The 15011-nt window shown below is 54.6% G+C and overlaps 1 protein-coding gene across 1 annotated transcript; it reads right to left on the bottom strand.

Annotated features, from left to right (window-relative positions):
• Nucleotides 1-10396: 10396 nt before the first annotated feature.
• LOC128972516 (BTB/POZ domain-containing protein KCTD12-like) lies at nucleotides 10397-14722 on the bottom strand. The gene is made up of 2 exons (XM_054388548.1): nucleotides 14660-14722; nucleotides 10397-11820 (listed from the first exon to the last, which is right to left on the bottom strand). Exon 2 carries the CDS (start codon nucleotides 11785-11787, stop codon nucleotides 10912-10914), a length of 876 nt encoding a protein of 291 aa, XP_054244523.1. The 5' UTR covers nucleotides 11788-11820; nucleotides 14660-14722; the 3' UTR covers nucleotides 10397-10911.
• Between the last annotated feature and the right edge of the window lie 289 nt (nucleotides 14723-15011).

The following is a 15011-nucleotide window of genomic DNA, read 5'->3' on the forward strand; positions in this document are numbered from 1 at the left end:
TATCAATGTTTATGACTATCTGAAGGGTGGGTGTCAAGAAGAAGGTGCTGGGCTCTTTGCAGTGCTGTCCTGTGGTAGCACAAGGGGCAAGGGGCATGGACTGGAACACAGGAGGTTCCACCTCAGCATGAGGAAAAACTCTGGTGTGAGGGTGCTGGAGCTCTGGAGCATGCTGCCCAGAAAGGCTGTGGAATCTCCTTCTCTGGAGACTTTCAAGATGTGCCTGGACCTGTTCCTGTGTGACCTGCCCTAGGTGATCTTGCTCTTGGCAGGGGGAGGCTTGGACTTGATGATCTCCTGAGGGCCCTTCCAACCCCTTAACATTCTCTGATTCTCTGATCTAGTCCAACCCCCCTTTGCAAAAGCAGGGTCACCCAGATTGCCCAGGTTGGCTTGGAAGCTCTCCAGAGAAGGAGACTCCACAGCCTCTCTGGGCAGCCTGCTCCAGGGGTCCAGCACCCTCACACCAAAGAAGTTTCTCTTCATCCTCAGCTGCAACCTCCCAGGTTCTAGATTGTGCCCCTTGTCCCCTGTCTGTCCCTGGGCAACACTGAGAAGAGTCTGTCCCCGGGCACCACTGAGAAAAGTCTGTCTGCATCCTCTTGTCCCCCACTCTTCAGCTCTTGCTGAGCACTGAGCAGATCCCCTCTGGGGCTGCTCTTCTCCAGCCTCAACAGCCCCAGGGCTCTGGGACCATCCCCGCCCTGCAAGGACACCACTGCATGCATGTCCCCATCCTCAGCATCCCTGCACTCTCCACTCACAGCTGTGGAAACTCCATCCTCCTGGGTCCTTAATGACACTTAATCCTTTGGGTTGATTAGAACAGTCTGTTAACTGGGAGCCTGGGATGTCATGGGAATCAGGGATCCGGGCCGGGCGGAAGCGGCCAGAGGGAGCTGCCGGAATGAGCTGTAATCCCTCCTCCTCCTCCTGCTGCTGCTGCTGCACAGGGCAAGGATTACAGCATTAGCCTGGGGTTTTTCCTCTTGCTGGAAGCCTCAGCTTTCATCTGAGGAAATGATCCCCAGCTGGGGCAGACCTGTGCAGCTCGGTGGCTTTCTTGTGTACGGTGTGGAAACCTCAGGGTGGGTTGAACCAGGCTGACTCCAGGGATTGCTGGCTCCAGGTTGCCAAGTGGAGAGCAGATGTGGGGGAGGCTGTGCCCTGCATTCCGAGGGACCAGGCTCAGAAGTGAGGGAGGTGTTCAAGAAATGTGTGGATATGGTACTTTGGGACATGGTTTAATGGCCATGGTGGTCTTAGGTTGATGGTAGGACTCCATGATCTTAAAGGTGACTTCCAACCAAAACAACTCTTTGATTGTATGATTCAATGGATTTGTGAATCATAGAATCACAAAATCATAGAATGCACTGATTTGGAAGGGACCTTTAGAGGTCACCTAGTCCTAACCCTCCTGAAGTAAGAATCATAGGGCATTAAGGTTGGAAAAGACCTCTAAGATCATCAAGTCCAACCATCAAATTAACACCACCATGGCTGTTGAACCACGTCCTCAAGTGCCATGTCTGCATGTTTTTAAACACCTCCAGGGATGGTGAGTCCAGCACTGCCCTCTTCTAATGTTTGACCACACTTGCAGGAAAGAAATTGCTCCCTCTGTCCACCCTAAATCTTCCCTGGTGCAACTTGAAGCCATTATTGGTCCTGTCAGTTGTTCCTTGGGAGAAGAAACCAACCCCCACCTCACTCCAGCCTCCTTTCAGGGAGTTGTAGAGATGTCTCTCCTCAGCCTCCTTTTCTCCAGGCTGAACAACCCCAGTTCCCCCAGCTGCTCCCCACCAGAGCTGTTCTCCAGCTTTGTTGCCCTTCTCTGGTGTGTCCAACAAAGAACAGAATCATAGAATGCCTTAGGTTGGAATGGACCCTGGAGGTCATCCAGTTCCATCCCTGCTGCCATGGGCAGGGACACCTCCCACTGGCCCAGGTTGCTCAAGGCCTTGAACACCTCCAGGGAGGGGGCATCCACAGCCTGCTTGGACAAACTTGCTCTTCCCCCTTGCCTTTTTTCCCTTGCTCCTGTTGCTTTTCCCTCTGCAGTGTGCCCTGTGGGTCAGTGAAGAGGTCAGCAGCAGAAGCCCTGCTTTGGGGTTGCAGGACCTTGTCTCCTTGAGCCATAGAAGCCACCAGCTTCTCTGCTGCAAGCATCTGCTCCCTGGTGCTGATAAACTGAGGCTGCCTGGCCAAGCCTGCAGCATGAGGCTGGGAGGAGGGGAACTGGAGAGATTTCATTTTGCAGTTTTCTTTATTTACTTTTTGTTGGCTCTTGGAGCCTTAAACATTTAGGCCTGTGTTTGGCTGTTGGTTCTGAGCCCTGGTCTCTGACGGAAGAGGACCTTCAGCTAAGAAACCAAACAAACTCCACAGCTCAACTCACAGCTCCCAGCAAACTCAGGAGGGTTTGAGGCTAGCAGAGATCCTTGAGGACATCAAGGATGGGCAACACATGGGTTTGTGACCATGACATGTACCCCTGTTGTATTGCTGCATGGGTTTGGGAGTTGGTGGGACAGGACCACGAGCTTGTACCACCACAGAGGAGTCCTGAGCTGGGGCACAGCAGCAGCAGCAGCATCTTTGCAGATCAAGGAGGCTGAGCTGCACCCCATGGCATTGTCCTCTCTTTAGGGAGTCTCTGTCTTTTGGGAAAAGAGAATCCTGGCTGTGACACCTCTGCCTGGTCCCTGTCCCTCAGGGAGAGCTTTGGAGGAGGAAAACCATGGCTTTAGCTGGAAGAGACTTTTAAGATCAAGTTCAGCCCTCAAATGAGAGTGAAGGATGTGTGTGTGTGTGTGTGTGTGTAAACTAATTGTGAGAGCCTTTTTGGGGAGGGAGGTGGTGGTTCCCCTGCCCTCTGTGTCCATTGGTGGGATGCAGTAATGGGAGGGTGGTGGTAGCCACCAGCAGGCATCTCTCCCCAGGAACAAGGATGTTCCTCCTGCCCTTTAAGGGTGTAACCAACCCTGCAGCACCCAAACCTGCTCCTTGTTATGTGGTTTGGAGTAGAGATAGAGATAGTCTAAAATGCTGGGGATGAAAGGGTGGTGTGGCAGAGATGTCCACCAGCCCCTACAGAAGAAGGACATCAGCCATACCCCATGCTGAACCCTCTTTCAGGTCCTGCTCTGGGACATGGCTGATGCTGAGTGTGGAGAGGGAACAGCAAAGTCTCAAGCTGGTAATTTTTATTGCTTCTTTATATGGGAATGTTCCCTCATGCTTTGCTGGGAGCTCCCAGTGCTGCTCCTGCCCATCCCTCCTTCATGTCCTGCTCTGCTGGGAGCTCCCAGTGCTGTTCCTGCCCATCCCTCCTTCATGTCCTGCTCTGCTGGGAGCTCCCAGTGCTGCTCCTGCCCATCCCTCCTTCATGTCCTGCTCTGCTGGGAGCTCCCAGTGCTGTTCCTGCCCATCCCTCTTTCATGTCCTGCTCTGCTGGGAGCTCTCAGTGCTGCTCCTGCCCATCCCTCCTTCATGTCCTGCTCTGCTGGGAGCACCAAGGTTTTACAGTCTCCTGCACAGACCATGGACCACGAAGGTCTCTCCAAACCCCCTCAGGCTGGAGGTGGTGCCCAGTGCCAGGCTCTGGTGGTGCTCCTGGCCAGGCTGTGTGGTGGCCTCGTGGCTGCATGCCTTGGAGCTGAGTCTCTGGGAGGGCTCAGCAGCAATGGGATGTGCAGAGCTCCCTGAGGTAGCTCCCAAGGCTCCCATGCCCTCCCATTGAGCTTTACTCTGGATTTCATGTACCCTTGCCTTAAATAAAGGGAAAGTTCTTGTTTGTAGCAACCCAGACAGTTTGTCCCAGGAATTCTCCTGCTGCCTCTCCACTGGGGACTCTCATGGTTTAACTGCCAGCTGACAACAGCACAGGAACTTTCCTCCTCCCAAAGGCACCGCCACTTCCCACTGGATCCAAGCAAAAAGCAGAGACTTGCAGCAGAGTTTTGTGGCTGAAGCAGCTCTTCTGCAGGTCCACAGCTGGTTCTCCTCCCTTAACACCATGGTGTGGTCACATCTGCCAGGCTGCTGCCAGTCCCAAGGTACATTTCTGGCCCAGATGCTGGCCAAAAGCTCTGGGCATTACCCTTAACCTCTCTGATGGTTAACAGTTGGAGTTGATGATCTTAAAGGTCACTTCCAACCAAAAGGGTTCCATGATTCTATAATCCTGGGGGCTACTTGACCACATTTCTTAGTCAAACAATGGTGGGATGGGGAAAAAGCTGGTGCAAGGGAGCTGCCACTCAAGGCAGGGGTGCAATGAATGCTCTACAGGCTCAACAGAGAAGCCTCAAGCACCTCAGCATCCTTAATCATAGAACTGTTTTGGCTAGAAGAGACCTCTAAGATCATCAAGTCCAACCATCAACCTAACACCACCGTGGCCATTAAACCATGTCCCAAAGTACCATCTCCACACATTCCTTGAACATCTCTGGGGATGATGACTCATAGAATCATTTTGGTTGGAGGAGATCTTTAAGGCCACCAAAGCCAACTATTCACCTTCCAACTCTGCTCAGTCCCTCCATCTGCCTCCACAGGGGACCTGTAACTTGACCATGAACTTGACCCTGGTGTCAGCAGGCTGCTTGCCCATGGAGCTTGCAGAGGGCAAGGAGCCCACAGAGTCTGTTTTCTTGGTTGGTTTTGTTACTCTGGGCAGGGGAAAGAGGATCTGAAAAGGTCTGGGAGGGTCCTCATGGTTTAAATACTACAAGTGTGGAGTGAAACTGGCCCACAGGCTCAGATCCTTCAAGAAAAGGGAGGGAGCATGCTGTCTGAAGTCACACAAAGCTTCCTCCTTAAGAAACTGACCTAGGCACTGGGAGCAGGTTCCCCAATGTTGAAGGGCCCTGTGCTATTAGAAAGGGTTGAGCAGCCTGCAAACTGGGCTTACTGGAGGCTGGGAAATGGAGACTGGGCAGCCCAAGCTGCATCTGAAACTTGGCTTTCACTTGTGAAATGACCCCAGAATCTACAGCCCCCTTCTGCAGCTTGTGGTGGGAGGGAGGCTGATCTTCCCAGCCACAAACCCTGTGGTGGGCACCAAGGTGTCCACCATTAAGGTGTCCAAAAGCCCCTGAGTTGCTGTGGCCTGGGCAGGCTGCACCAGTCTATGTCTTCTGCTCTGGTGGCTTTGATATAGTTCCTCCCATAAGGCAAGGGTGGCTTGGACTGAGCTGTAGCATCAGCTGGGGATAACATGCCAAGAACCTCAGGTCTAGAGAAAGAGGGTGCAATGTTCTCCCCCTCTTAGAGGACAGAGGTCCTGTAAATGATGCTGGGAGAGGACCATGACAAGGTGAAACACTGGAACATGTCACCCAGGGAGGTGGGAGAGGTGGGAGATGCCCCATCCCTGGAACATGCCCTGGTTGTGTGGGGCTCTGAGCAACCTGCTCTATTTGCAGATGGCCCTGGTTGGACTAGATGAGCTTTAAAGGTCCCTTGAACCCAAACCATTCTAAGATTCTATGATTTTGGACTGGGTCTAGGAAACCATGGGGCTGAGTAAAGCTTTCTGTGCTCCAGAGGAGTTTTTGTGAAGAGCAAAACCTCTTTCTGCTGGCAAGTTGGTCCTGCTGCCCAGGGGTGCTGGGGGTTGGATGTGCCCTTTGGGGGTCACTTCGAGGACACTGTTGGCAAAATGAACTCTGCACTACAGAGGTGATGGACACAGAGGAAGAGGATTCTTCTCCACAGCTTGGAGGAGGAGAGTAAGGAAGGAGATGGAGCAGCCCTCTGGGATGCAAGGGCTGTGCTGAGGATTCCAGTATGATTTGGATGTGATCTGGCTCGCTCTGCTTGCAGGAACATATTTCAGTCAGACGTGTTCTGCTCAGCTCCCAGAGGAGGTGGGGGATGATTGCTCCCAGCCATCCCTCACCTCCAGCTAGGCAAAACTCTCAGCACTGCAAAAGCATCTGCACGTCCCCAAGTCCAACCTGCTTGAGCTCAGAACAAGCTGTCAGGCCAGGCTGAACAAGCTTCATCTGGCAAAGTGCTCCTGCAGCCCTCCTCCTCCTCCTCCACCAGCAGCCGGAACGTCTCACCCCACCCAAAGCAGCTGCTTGGCTCTCACCACTTCCAGCAAACACAAACACTGAGTGCTCAGTTGTGTTTCCTCTCCTGCTTCTCCCCAGGAAGGAGGCCCAGAGGTCTCTCCATGGCTGGCCAGAGCAGAGCTCTGTGTAGTGTCTCACCTCCTGCACGTTGCAGCCAGCTGGTGTCAGACCCTAAATTGAGCCTAAAAATCTGTGTTTTGTTAAAGCCCTTCCCAAGGGAGCACCCAGGCTGCAGTTTCTCCACCAAGAACCAGAGAACATCCATCTCTTGGGATAGTTCTCAATGGTGGCTATCCCTGTCCTTCCTAGTAGTTTTGGAAGGTAGGTTTTTCACCTTCCGCCTGCTGCTATTTCTGCCCTTGCTGTGCTTCTTCATCAGGAAGCCCTCCATCTGCTGCTGCTTCCTATGCTTCCTCAGCAAGAAGTCCATTATTTCAACACTCCCATCAAATCAGTCTTCATCTTTGTGGCATGCTGAGCTACCTGAGCTTCCCAGGTCTGCCTCCCAGGTCTCCCATGGATGGGATTTCTGGGCTGGGGACAAGGTTTTCTGTGTCTTCTCTCTAGCCTCTCTTATCTGGACCCCACAGTACCCTGCTTGTCCTCTTCCCAGGATTGATCTCCTCTATCCTTGTTGTCTCCTGGCTGCTGGCAGGATGGAGAGAGCTCAGCTTCTGGGCTGGGGCAGGACTTTTCTGCCCCTCAAGGTGGTCCCCTAAAAGGAGGGCTGAAGATAGACCTAGGACATAAAATGTTTTCATATGTTCTCTCAGGGTGGCAGAAGAAACGGAGGCAGATGGGGTTTGGCTTTTCCTTACGAGGGAAGCTTCATTCCTGAAGGTTTTTGTGGAGATTGAGATGAATGCTGAGTGAGCAACCAGCAATTTGTGGGCAGGATGCTCTCCTGGGAACACAGACCCAGCCCAAGTTCATGTTCTGCTTCCCTGGCCTGAAGGGTATGATTTTGGGATGGATGATTTTCTGGAGATCTCTAAATGAGAGGGTGAATCCCATCACCCCTCTGAGGGAAAACAAGCTTTGAAAACTTAACTCTCCTCATGAAAACATTCATAGAATCATTGAATGGTTTGGGTTGGAAGGGACCTTCAAGATCATCCAGGTCCAACCCCCTTGCCATGGGCAGGGACACCTCCCACTAGACTCAAGACCTCATCCAACCTAGCCCTGAACATCTCCAGGGAGGAAACATCCACAGCTTCCCTGGGCAACCTGTTCTGGTGTCTCACCACCCTCACTGTGAAGAATTTCTTCCTGGCAATAAGGTTCCTTGCTTTCTGTGGAGTGCAGCAGCTGCTGAGCTTCCCAGCATGACCAGACACCTTCCCAAAGGACACCCACCTGCACTGTGGTCCATGCACTTCCATGAGGGACTTGCTACCACACAGAGAACCCCTTGGGAGGTTGTGAGCTTCTTACACTGTCCTATAAACCACCTTCAAAGCCAAGGTAGGCAGTGTGGGGATGGTCCAGCTCTCAGACACAATCCCCACCTCTCATTCCCCACAGGACTCCCTCCAGAAAAGCTGATGACTGCCCAGAGCAGGTCAGATTAAAATAATCCTGGCCCTAGGCTTTGGCAGCCAATGTGACTAATCCCCCACCACACATTCCTCCCCATCCTGGGCTCCTACAGGTGTGTCCTGCAGCCTGCCTGCCCATGCACAGTCCTCATGTCCTTCCTGGGAGGCACCAACCTTCCTACACCAAAGCAAAGCCACCCATGGCCGAGCTCAGATGCCCTCCAAAGCCCTGGGCTTCACGGGCACGTGGAGGATCTTCACTTACAGCTCCTAGATAGGAGCAGGCAGCCACCAGCACCTCTACTGCAGGTAGAAGAGGAGGCTGAGGGGAGAACTCACTGTTCTTTACAACTCCCTGAGCTGAGGTTGGACTTAGGTGGGAGCTGGTCTCTTCTCCTGAGCATCAGGCTCCACAAAAAGAATTTCTTCACCAGCTAGCAGTTTCCTGAAAACCATCAGCCCCTCAAATGCTCCAGATGAAGTCCTCTGCTCTGATCCTATTTCACTGGGGGTATTGGGTTTACCAGCCTGGATCACATAACCCAGCAGATCAAACCCACCTCAAGCCTGACTTTGCCATTTTGGTTTCTCCCTCTGGTCTCTTCCTCTGAGATCAGTTTTTCTTTTGGGTCCAGTTCTAGAGGGGAAAAAGCAAAGATCAACCCCACCCCACCCCCCCCCAGCCTTTCTCACAGGGCAGCAACTTGTTCTTCTGATCACCCCTAGTTAATAACCATCAGGAAAAGCATTATTTTAAGAAAATACAAGTTTGTGCCCCCTCCTTCTCTCTTTCAGAGGTTTTAATGTGGTCCTCCAACCTCTCTCTCTCTCCACCCAGAGTTCAAGTTCCTCTTTTTCTTTTCTTTTTTCTTTTTCAAGCTGGTTATCATTTCCTCTCCAAAAAGCCGTTGCAAAGAGGAACAAACCCTCATGAAAACACCAACTTCACCTTCCTCTTCTTCAAACCATCCTCCCCAGTGACCTCCCAAAGGGAAATGTCCCTTTGGCTGCCATCCAGCTGGTGAGGAGATCTTTCAGCTCCCTGCACCAAGAACGTTGTGGGGGCTGCCTGAGAAGCACCCAGAGGTGGAGGATCAGGGATGGATGGTGGCTGGAAGTGGTAACTCAAACTTGTAAAGCAAGAGAGAAAGCAGGCAGGTGGAGTTGCAGATGTCCCTGCTGACTGCAGGGTGGTTGGACTAGATGACCTTTAAAGGTTCCTTCCAACTCAAACCATTCTATGATTCTATCAGGGCCAACTAGTTCTGCAGACATTGGCACCAAGATCTGTAGGCTGACCTCTTGAGCCAGAGCTTGCAAGGTTCTGCCTGAGTGATAGATGGGCAGTTATCTACAAGCAGGGCAGGTCTGCAGGACATGGACCTGTTGGAGCAGTACCAGAGGAGGTCACAGCAATTACAGGAGGGTTGGAACCCCTCTGCTGTGAAGCCAGACTGAAAGAGTTGGTGGTGTTTAGCCTGGCCAAGAGAAGGCTCCAGGGAGACCTTATGATGGCATCTCAGGACTTCAAGGGGCCAGAAGAAAGCTGGGGACTGATTTTAGAGCAGAGCCTGTTGTGACAGGACAAGGGGTGATGGTTTGAACTAACAGAAGGAGATTCAAACTGGAGAGAAGGTAGAAATGTTTGACATTGAGGTGGTGAGAGCCTGGCACAGCTTGCCCAGAGAGGTGGGAGACGTCCCATCCCTGGCACCATTGCAGGTCAGGCTGTCTGGGGCTCTGAGGAACCTGCTGTAGTTGCAGATGTCCCTGCTGAGTACAGGGGGTTGGACTAGATGAGCTTTAAAGGTCTCTTCTCACCCAAACCACTCCATGATTTCAGGACCTGAATCCTGTACTACAGCAGGTTGCTCCCTGGCTGTTGTCCCACTCCAGCATCACCTCTGGGCTCCCCTCACACCTCCTCAGCCCTGCCACCCTTCACCTCAGTGCACCACCATGGAAGAGAGTCACTTTTGTTCCTTTATTACACATTGCCCAGGCGTGGTGAAGCAGCAGCAGCAGCCAGCCCCAGGCCCTAAAAGTGGGGCATGGAGAGCTGTGGTTGGAGAGACCTTCACAAGGGGTGGCCAAAACATCAAAGATTTTGGGCCACAATTCCCTTGAATCTGTGAAGTTGGGGCTGCAGCTGAGCCTGACCCAGAGCAAGGCAACCCCAGCCCACGTCGTTATCATTCTCCAAAGGGCAGGTGGAAGATGAAGGAACTTTCTTCTGCCAGACCTCCAACAAGTCTGAGAGATCTAGAGGCATTTTACAGCCTACAGCATGACAAACCTTCCCACTTCCCCTCCCACCTCACAGCCCTGAACACAGCATCTGTTCACACTCCCCTCCCCAGAAACCCTCCCCCCCCAGAGCAGCAGTGACACCTCAGATCAGGGCTGCAAACGCAGGGCGAGCCTTTCTCAACCCTTCCCAAGCCCTGACAGCCTGAAGCTAAGCTGCTTACATGGGCTAATGGCAAGATAGCTGCGCTGTGAGGCTTCATCCTTCCACCACCCCCACCCCCCTCCCTGCTTCCCACCTTTCTCCATGTCCTTAAACCCCTCAAAACCCCACTTGAACCCCTTAATAGATCAAATAGAGCATCTGCAGCGTGTTCCTGAGGAGAGGCATGGTGTAAAGGGCATGAGAGCCAAGTTCAGTGTCCATCACAGACAAGCTCATCCAGCTGCAGGAATCCCAGCTTAGAGGCCAGCGTTCATCCCTCCCACCACCACCCACCCCCCTCCCTGCTTCCCACCTTTCTCCATGTCCTTAAACCCCTCAAACCCTGACTTGAACCCCTTGAGAGATCAAATAAGAGCATCTGCAGCACGTTCCTGAGGAGCTGCACAGTGTACAGGGAATCAAAGCCAAGTTCAGTGTCCACCATGGACAAGCTCATCCAGCTGCAGGAATCCCAGCTTAGAGTAGAGTCCAGTGTCCATCCCCCCCACCACCTCCCACCCAAAACATGTACATGACAGTGTCCAAGTCCACACATCCAGGGAGGGTTGGGAGCTACAGGTGGCTACTGCAGAATTCGGAGACAGGGGAGAAGGTCGGCGGTCAGCGGCTGCGACAAGGAAGAGCCCAACAGGTTCAACGTGGAGGAAGGAGGAGGAGGAGGAGAAACTCAAGAACAAACTCAAAAGGAGGCAAAAAGAGGGACGCTGGGATTCAGGGGTCGGATGTCTACCTTCTAGGAAGGAGCCAGCAGAGGGAAGGAGAGGGAGAGTCGGTGTTTGGTTGGTGGGTTGGGTTTGGGTTTTTGGTGTCACTCACGATAGAAAACATATTCGGTGTAAGAGGTCCAGATCCTGTCGTCTGTCTGGTCATGGGCGAAGGCACAGGTGCCTGTGGAGTTGCAGGCCACCATGTGGAAGCCAGCGTCGGCCAGTTTGTCAAAGGCTTGCTCCAGGAAGGTGAATTTGAGGTAGTACCTGGAGGTGTACCTCTCCGGGGGCCTGTCTGGGTCCCTGCTTTCGTTCAGGGTATCTCCAAAGACCTCCTTGGCCAGCGACGTCTTGCCGCAGACCATGATCCGCGCCACCCTGCGGAACTTGGCGTCCGTCTGGCTGTCCCTGCCCAGGGTGTAAGAGCCCCGGTAGCCGATGGTGATGAACCCTGCCCTGCGGGCATCGGCGCCGGCGGGGACGGCACCTCCGGGGCCAGCGGCCGCAGCGGCGGGCGGCGCGGCGCCGGCAGAGGTCAGGCTGCGGCCGGCATCGGCGCTGGGGGAGAGCTCCTCGGGGTCGCTTTGGCATGGGTCATCTCCCAGCGAGTTCTGCTTGCTGAGCTTGGGGGCCAGCAGCTTCACCAGCTCGGGCAGCATGAAGTACTCAGCCTCCCGCTGGAGACGGCTCCGCTCCGGGAAGTGGTCGGGCAGCACCAGCTGCTGGTCCCTCATGTAATCCAAGATGTAGCGGAAGAGGAACCCGTCCCGGTCCACGAAGAACCTGCCCTTGCTGTCGCGGGCCAAGGAGCGGACATTCTTCTGGGTGAACATCTCCCAGAGGAGCGACCCAGGCACGCTGACCAGGGTGGGGTGGCGAGTGATGTAGACCTGCCCACCCACATTGAGTTCGATGATCTCAGGGAAGGGGAAGTCCTCGGTGGGTTTGGCACAGCCTGTGTTGTCTGCCAGGGCCATGGTGAGCTGCTGCTGCTGCTGCTGCTTTCCCACCTGCCACAGAGAAAGGTCAGGTGCCAAGGTTGAGATCATCAGCAAATGCAGCCCAGCATCCCACCCCAGCTCATAGAATTAGTTCAGTTGGAAAAGATCTTTAAGATTGAGCAGTCAGGTGCCAAGGGTGAGACCACCAGCCAATGCAGCCCAGCATGCCATCCCAGCTCACAGAATCAGTTTGGTTGAAAAAGATCTTTGAGATTGAATCCAGCCATTCTCTAACTCTACCAAGGCTGGGGCTCAACCATGTCCCTCAGCACCACATTTCTGTGTCTTTTAAACACCTCCAGGGATGGGGATTCAACCACCTCCCTGGGCAGCCTGTTCCAGTCTTTTTGAGAACCCTTTCAATCAAAAAGCTTCTTCTAATGTCCAACCTAAGCTTCCCCTGTGCAACTTGAGGCCATTTCCTCTTGCCCTATCTCTTGTGTCTTGGGTGAAAAGACCAACCCCCACCTGGCTCCAACCTCCTTTCAGGGAGTTGTAGAGAGCCAGGTCTCCCTCCAGCCTGCTCTTCTCCAGACTAAACACCCCCAGTCCCCTCAGCTGCTCCTCACAAGACCTGTTCTCCAGACCCTTTGGGTCAGTGAGCAGTACAGGATGAGGTCCCCGTATCTCCAGGAGCCCAACCCTTGGCTCTTGGAACAAGCATTATTGTCTCATGCCACCTCCCCTGCCCGTGGCCTCAATGCACCATGTCCACCTCCAGCCCTCCCCACAGCCAGCTCCTGGGGCTGGTGCTCAACACCTTTGCTGAGGGAGGTGCAGTGATGTCAGTAAGAAGACAGGCAGGTCTGGTCTGTCACAGCCTGCCCTGCCAGGTGACCTGCCTGGCCCAGTGTCCTGCCAAGCATGCCAAGGGAGGCCTGCATTACAGTGGGGTGTCTCCTGCTGAGCCACTCAGCTGGAGGGCAGTTTATGGTCCTATGTCCCAGGAGGTCTGCCAGCAAAGCAGTGCTAGCTACCACCTTAAAGGATAAAGGGATGGTGCCTCTTGGCATTCCTGCTCCATCCTTGGTCCTGTAAAGTGCTCGAGGCCAAGCTGAGAGCAGGTGAGAGGTGGCAGCACCTCTTCCAAGGATCTGGGAGCAAGACAAACACTGAGCTGCTGGCACAGCTTTGGGCCAGGAGCCACGATTTGGGCCATTTTCCAAAGATGAGCTGATTCTCAAGCATCTCTTGACACTGCAAACCAACACTTACATAAACCTGGCTCAGCAGATGATGGATTTCTGGATTCAGCCTGGCCAAGCCATGCAGGAATCTGGGAGACCACAGAGAGAAAGAGGTCTCCTGTGCCACCCCTAACCCCCTGACAGGGTTAGCATTAGCTCTGTGTGATGTTAGTGCATCCCTGGAGCTGCTTTGAAGTTGGCAGCAGCTGCCTGGACCCCCTCCCCAGGGACTGGTCTCACAGCCAAGAAACATCCCCAAGTCTCTCCCTATCCTTGTGTCCTGCCAGGTGACTTCACAGAGGCAACATGGACAGGTTCTAACACACTCCAGGGAGGTAGTGGAGTCACCATCCCTGGAGCTGTTGAAGAAAACATGGACATGGCTCTTTGGGACAGGGTTTAATGGCCATGGTGGTGTTAGGTTGATGGCTGGACGTGATGATCTTAGAGGTCTTTTCCAACCAAAAAAACTCTATGATTCTATACATTTTGGAGAAGCTGAAGAGCCAAGATCAGACTCAGCAGGCACTTTTGGGTGGTGGGGAGGGCTGAGCTGCATTCCATGGCCACAACCTTCTTCCAGCTCACAGGGATGTTCAAGGGTAATGGGTTTTGAGCAAGGATTGACTTGGGTGAGCCACGGCTGGGACTGCAAAGCTCAGAGCATGGTCCAGCTGGCTTCCAACTTCTCCAACCCCCTCCTGCAGTGGCTTTTACTGGAGATGTGCCCATTCCCCTGCCACAGGGACAGCAGGCAGCAGAACCTCGCCAGGCAGGAACCACCACTCTTTGTCCCTTTGGGTGGTGGCAGCTGGGGACAGCTGCTGGACAGCCCAGGGATGAAGGGGACCCCTAAGAAATCGCACCCACCCCTACACCCCCTGCCATCCGCATCCAGGCTGCGAGCTGGGAGCAGGCACAAAGCCAGTGGGACACCTGGGGGGAGGTGAAGGAGGGACAGGGGACACCAAAGAGGGGGGCAGGACACTGAGGTGAGGGGATGGATGGGGACACCAGGGTGGGAGGACAAATACACACCACGGGGACATGACATACCGGGGTGGGGGAAACACTGACACGCTGGGGAGAGGACAAGTGCTGGCGGGGACATACGCCGGAAGTGTTGGGGGGAGGGAGGGACACGCACTTACTGGGGGGGACAGACACCAAAGGAGGCAGGGGGGACGACGAGGGGGGCACCGGGGAGAAGGGACACAGAACGAGGCGGGGGCGAAGACATGGGGACACGCCGGGGAGTAACGACAGAGGGGGAGACACAACGAAGGGGGAGGATGACGACGGGGGGCAAGACACTGGGGGGGGGGGGGGGGGGTTGTGACAAAAGGAAGAGAACAACGTTGATGGGACACGACACGGAGACACACACTCACCAAAGGGGGACACGACACGAAGGGGTACAACGCACACCGAAGGGGGGGTACCACGTGGAGGGGGACACACACACACACCCCGGGGGTAGACGACATGGAGGTGACACACGCCGAAGCGGGGGTACATACATCAATGAGGGGGACAACACACACCGAGACGGGGGACACGCCGAGTTCCAGCAGCCCTCCCCGGTATTGCGCGGACCAGGGGACCCCCATCCTTATCCTCATCCCAACGGGGCTGGGCCCCCCCGGAGCCCCCTCCGTTACCTTCACAGGGTGGCTCGACCGCTCCCTATCGTCCCTCCCGACCCGTGTCGGTTCGCACCGGTCCACCACGGCCCGCTCCGTGTCCCCGCTCTGCCCGCCGGCTAGTGGCTCCGCCGTTTTATAGCCGGGGGAGGCGGTGCCGGTCCCGACCACGCCTCCCCACCCCCCTGCCCCCGTCACCGACTCGGTGTCCGTCAACCCCCTCGCATCCATCCCAACCCCCCCGCATCGGGGCCAGGCGAGCCCACAAGGGGATTCTGGAGAGGGGTTGGGGGCTCCTCTCCCTCCCCCGGCAAAACAGGATTTGGGCTAAAAGCCATTGTCCAGCTGGGAAAAAGCCTAGAAGCATCTC

This window comes from Indicator indicator, chromosome 17 (genome assembly GCF_027791375.1).
Source record: "Indicator indicator isolate 239-I01 chromosome 17, UM_Iind_1.1, whole genome shotgun sequence".
NCBI lineage: Eukaryota > Metazoa > Chordata > Aves > Piciformes > Indicatoridae > Indicator > Indicator indicator.

What these genes read in the sequence shown, in the direction of transcription:
- LOC128972516 (XM_054388548.1), bottom strand. Translation starts at nt 11,787, where the DNA reads ATGGCCCTGGCAGACAACACAGGCTGTGCCAAACCCACCGAGGACTTC.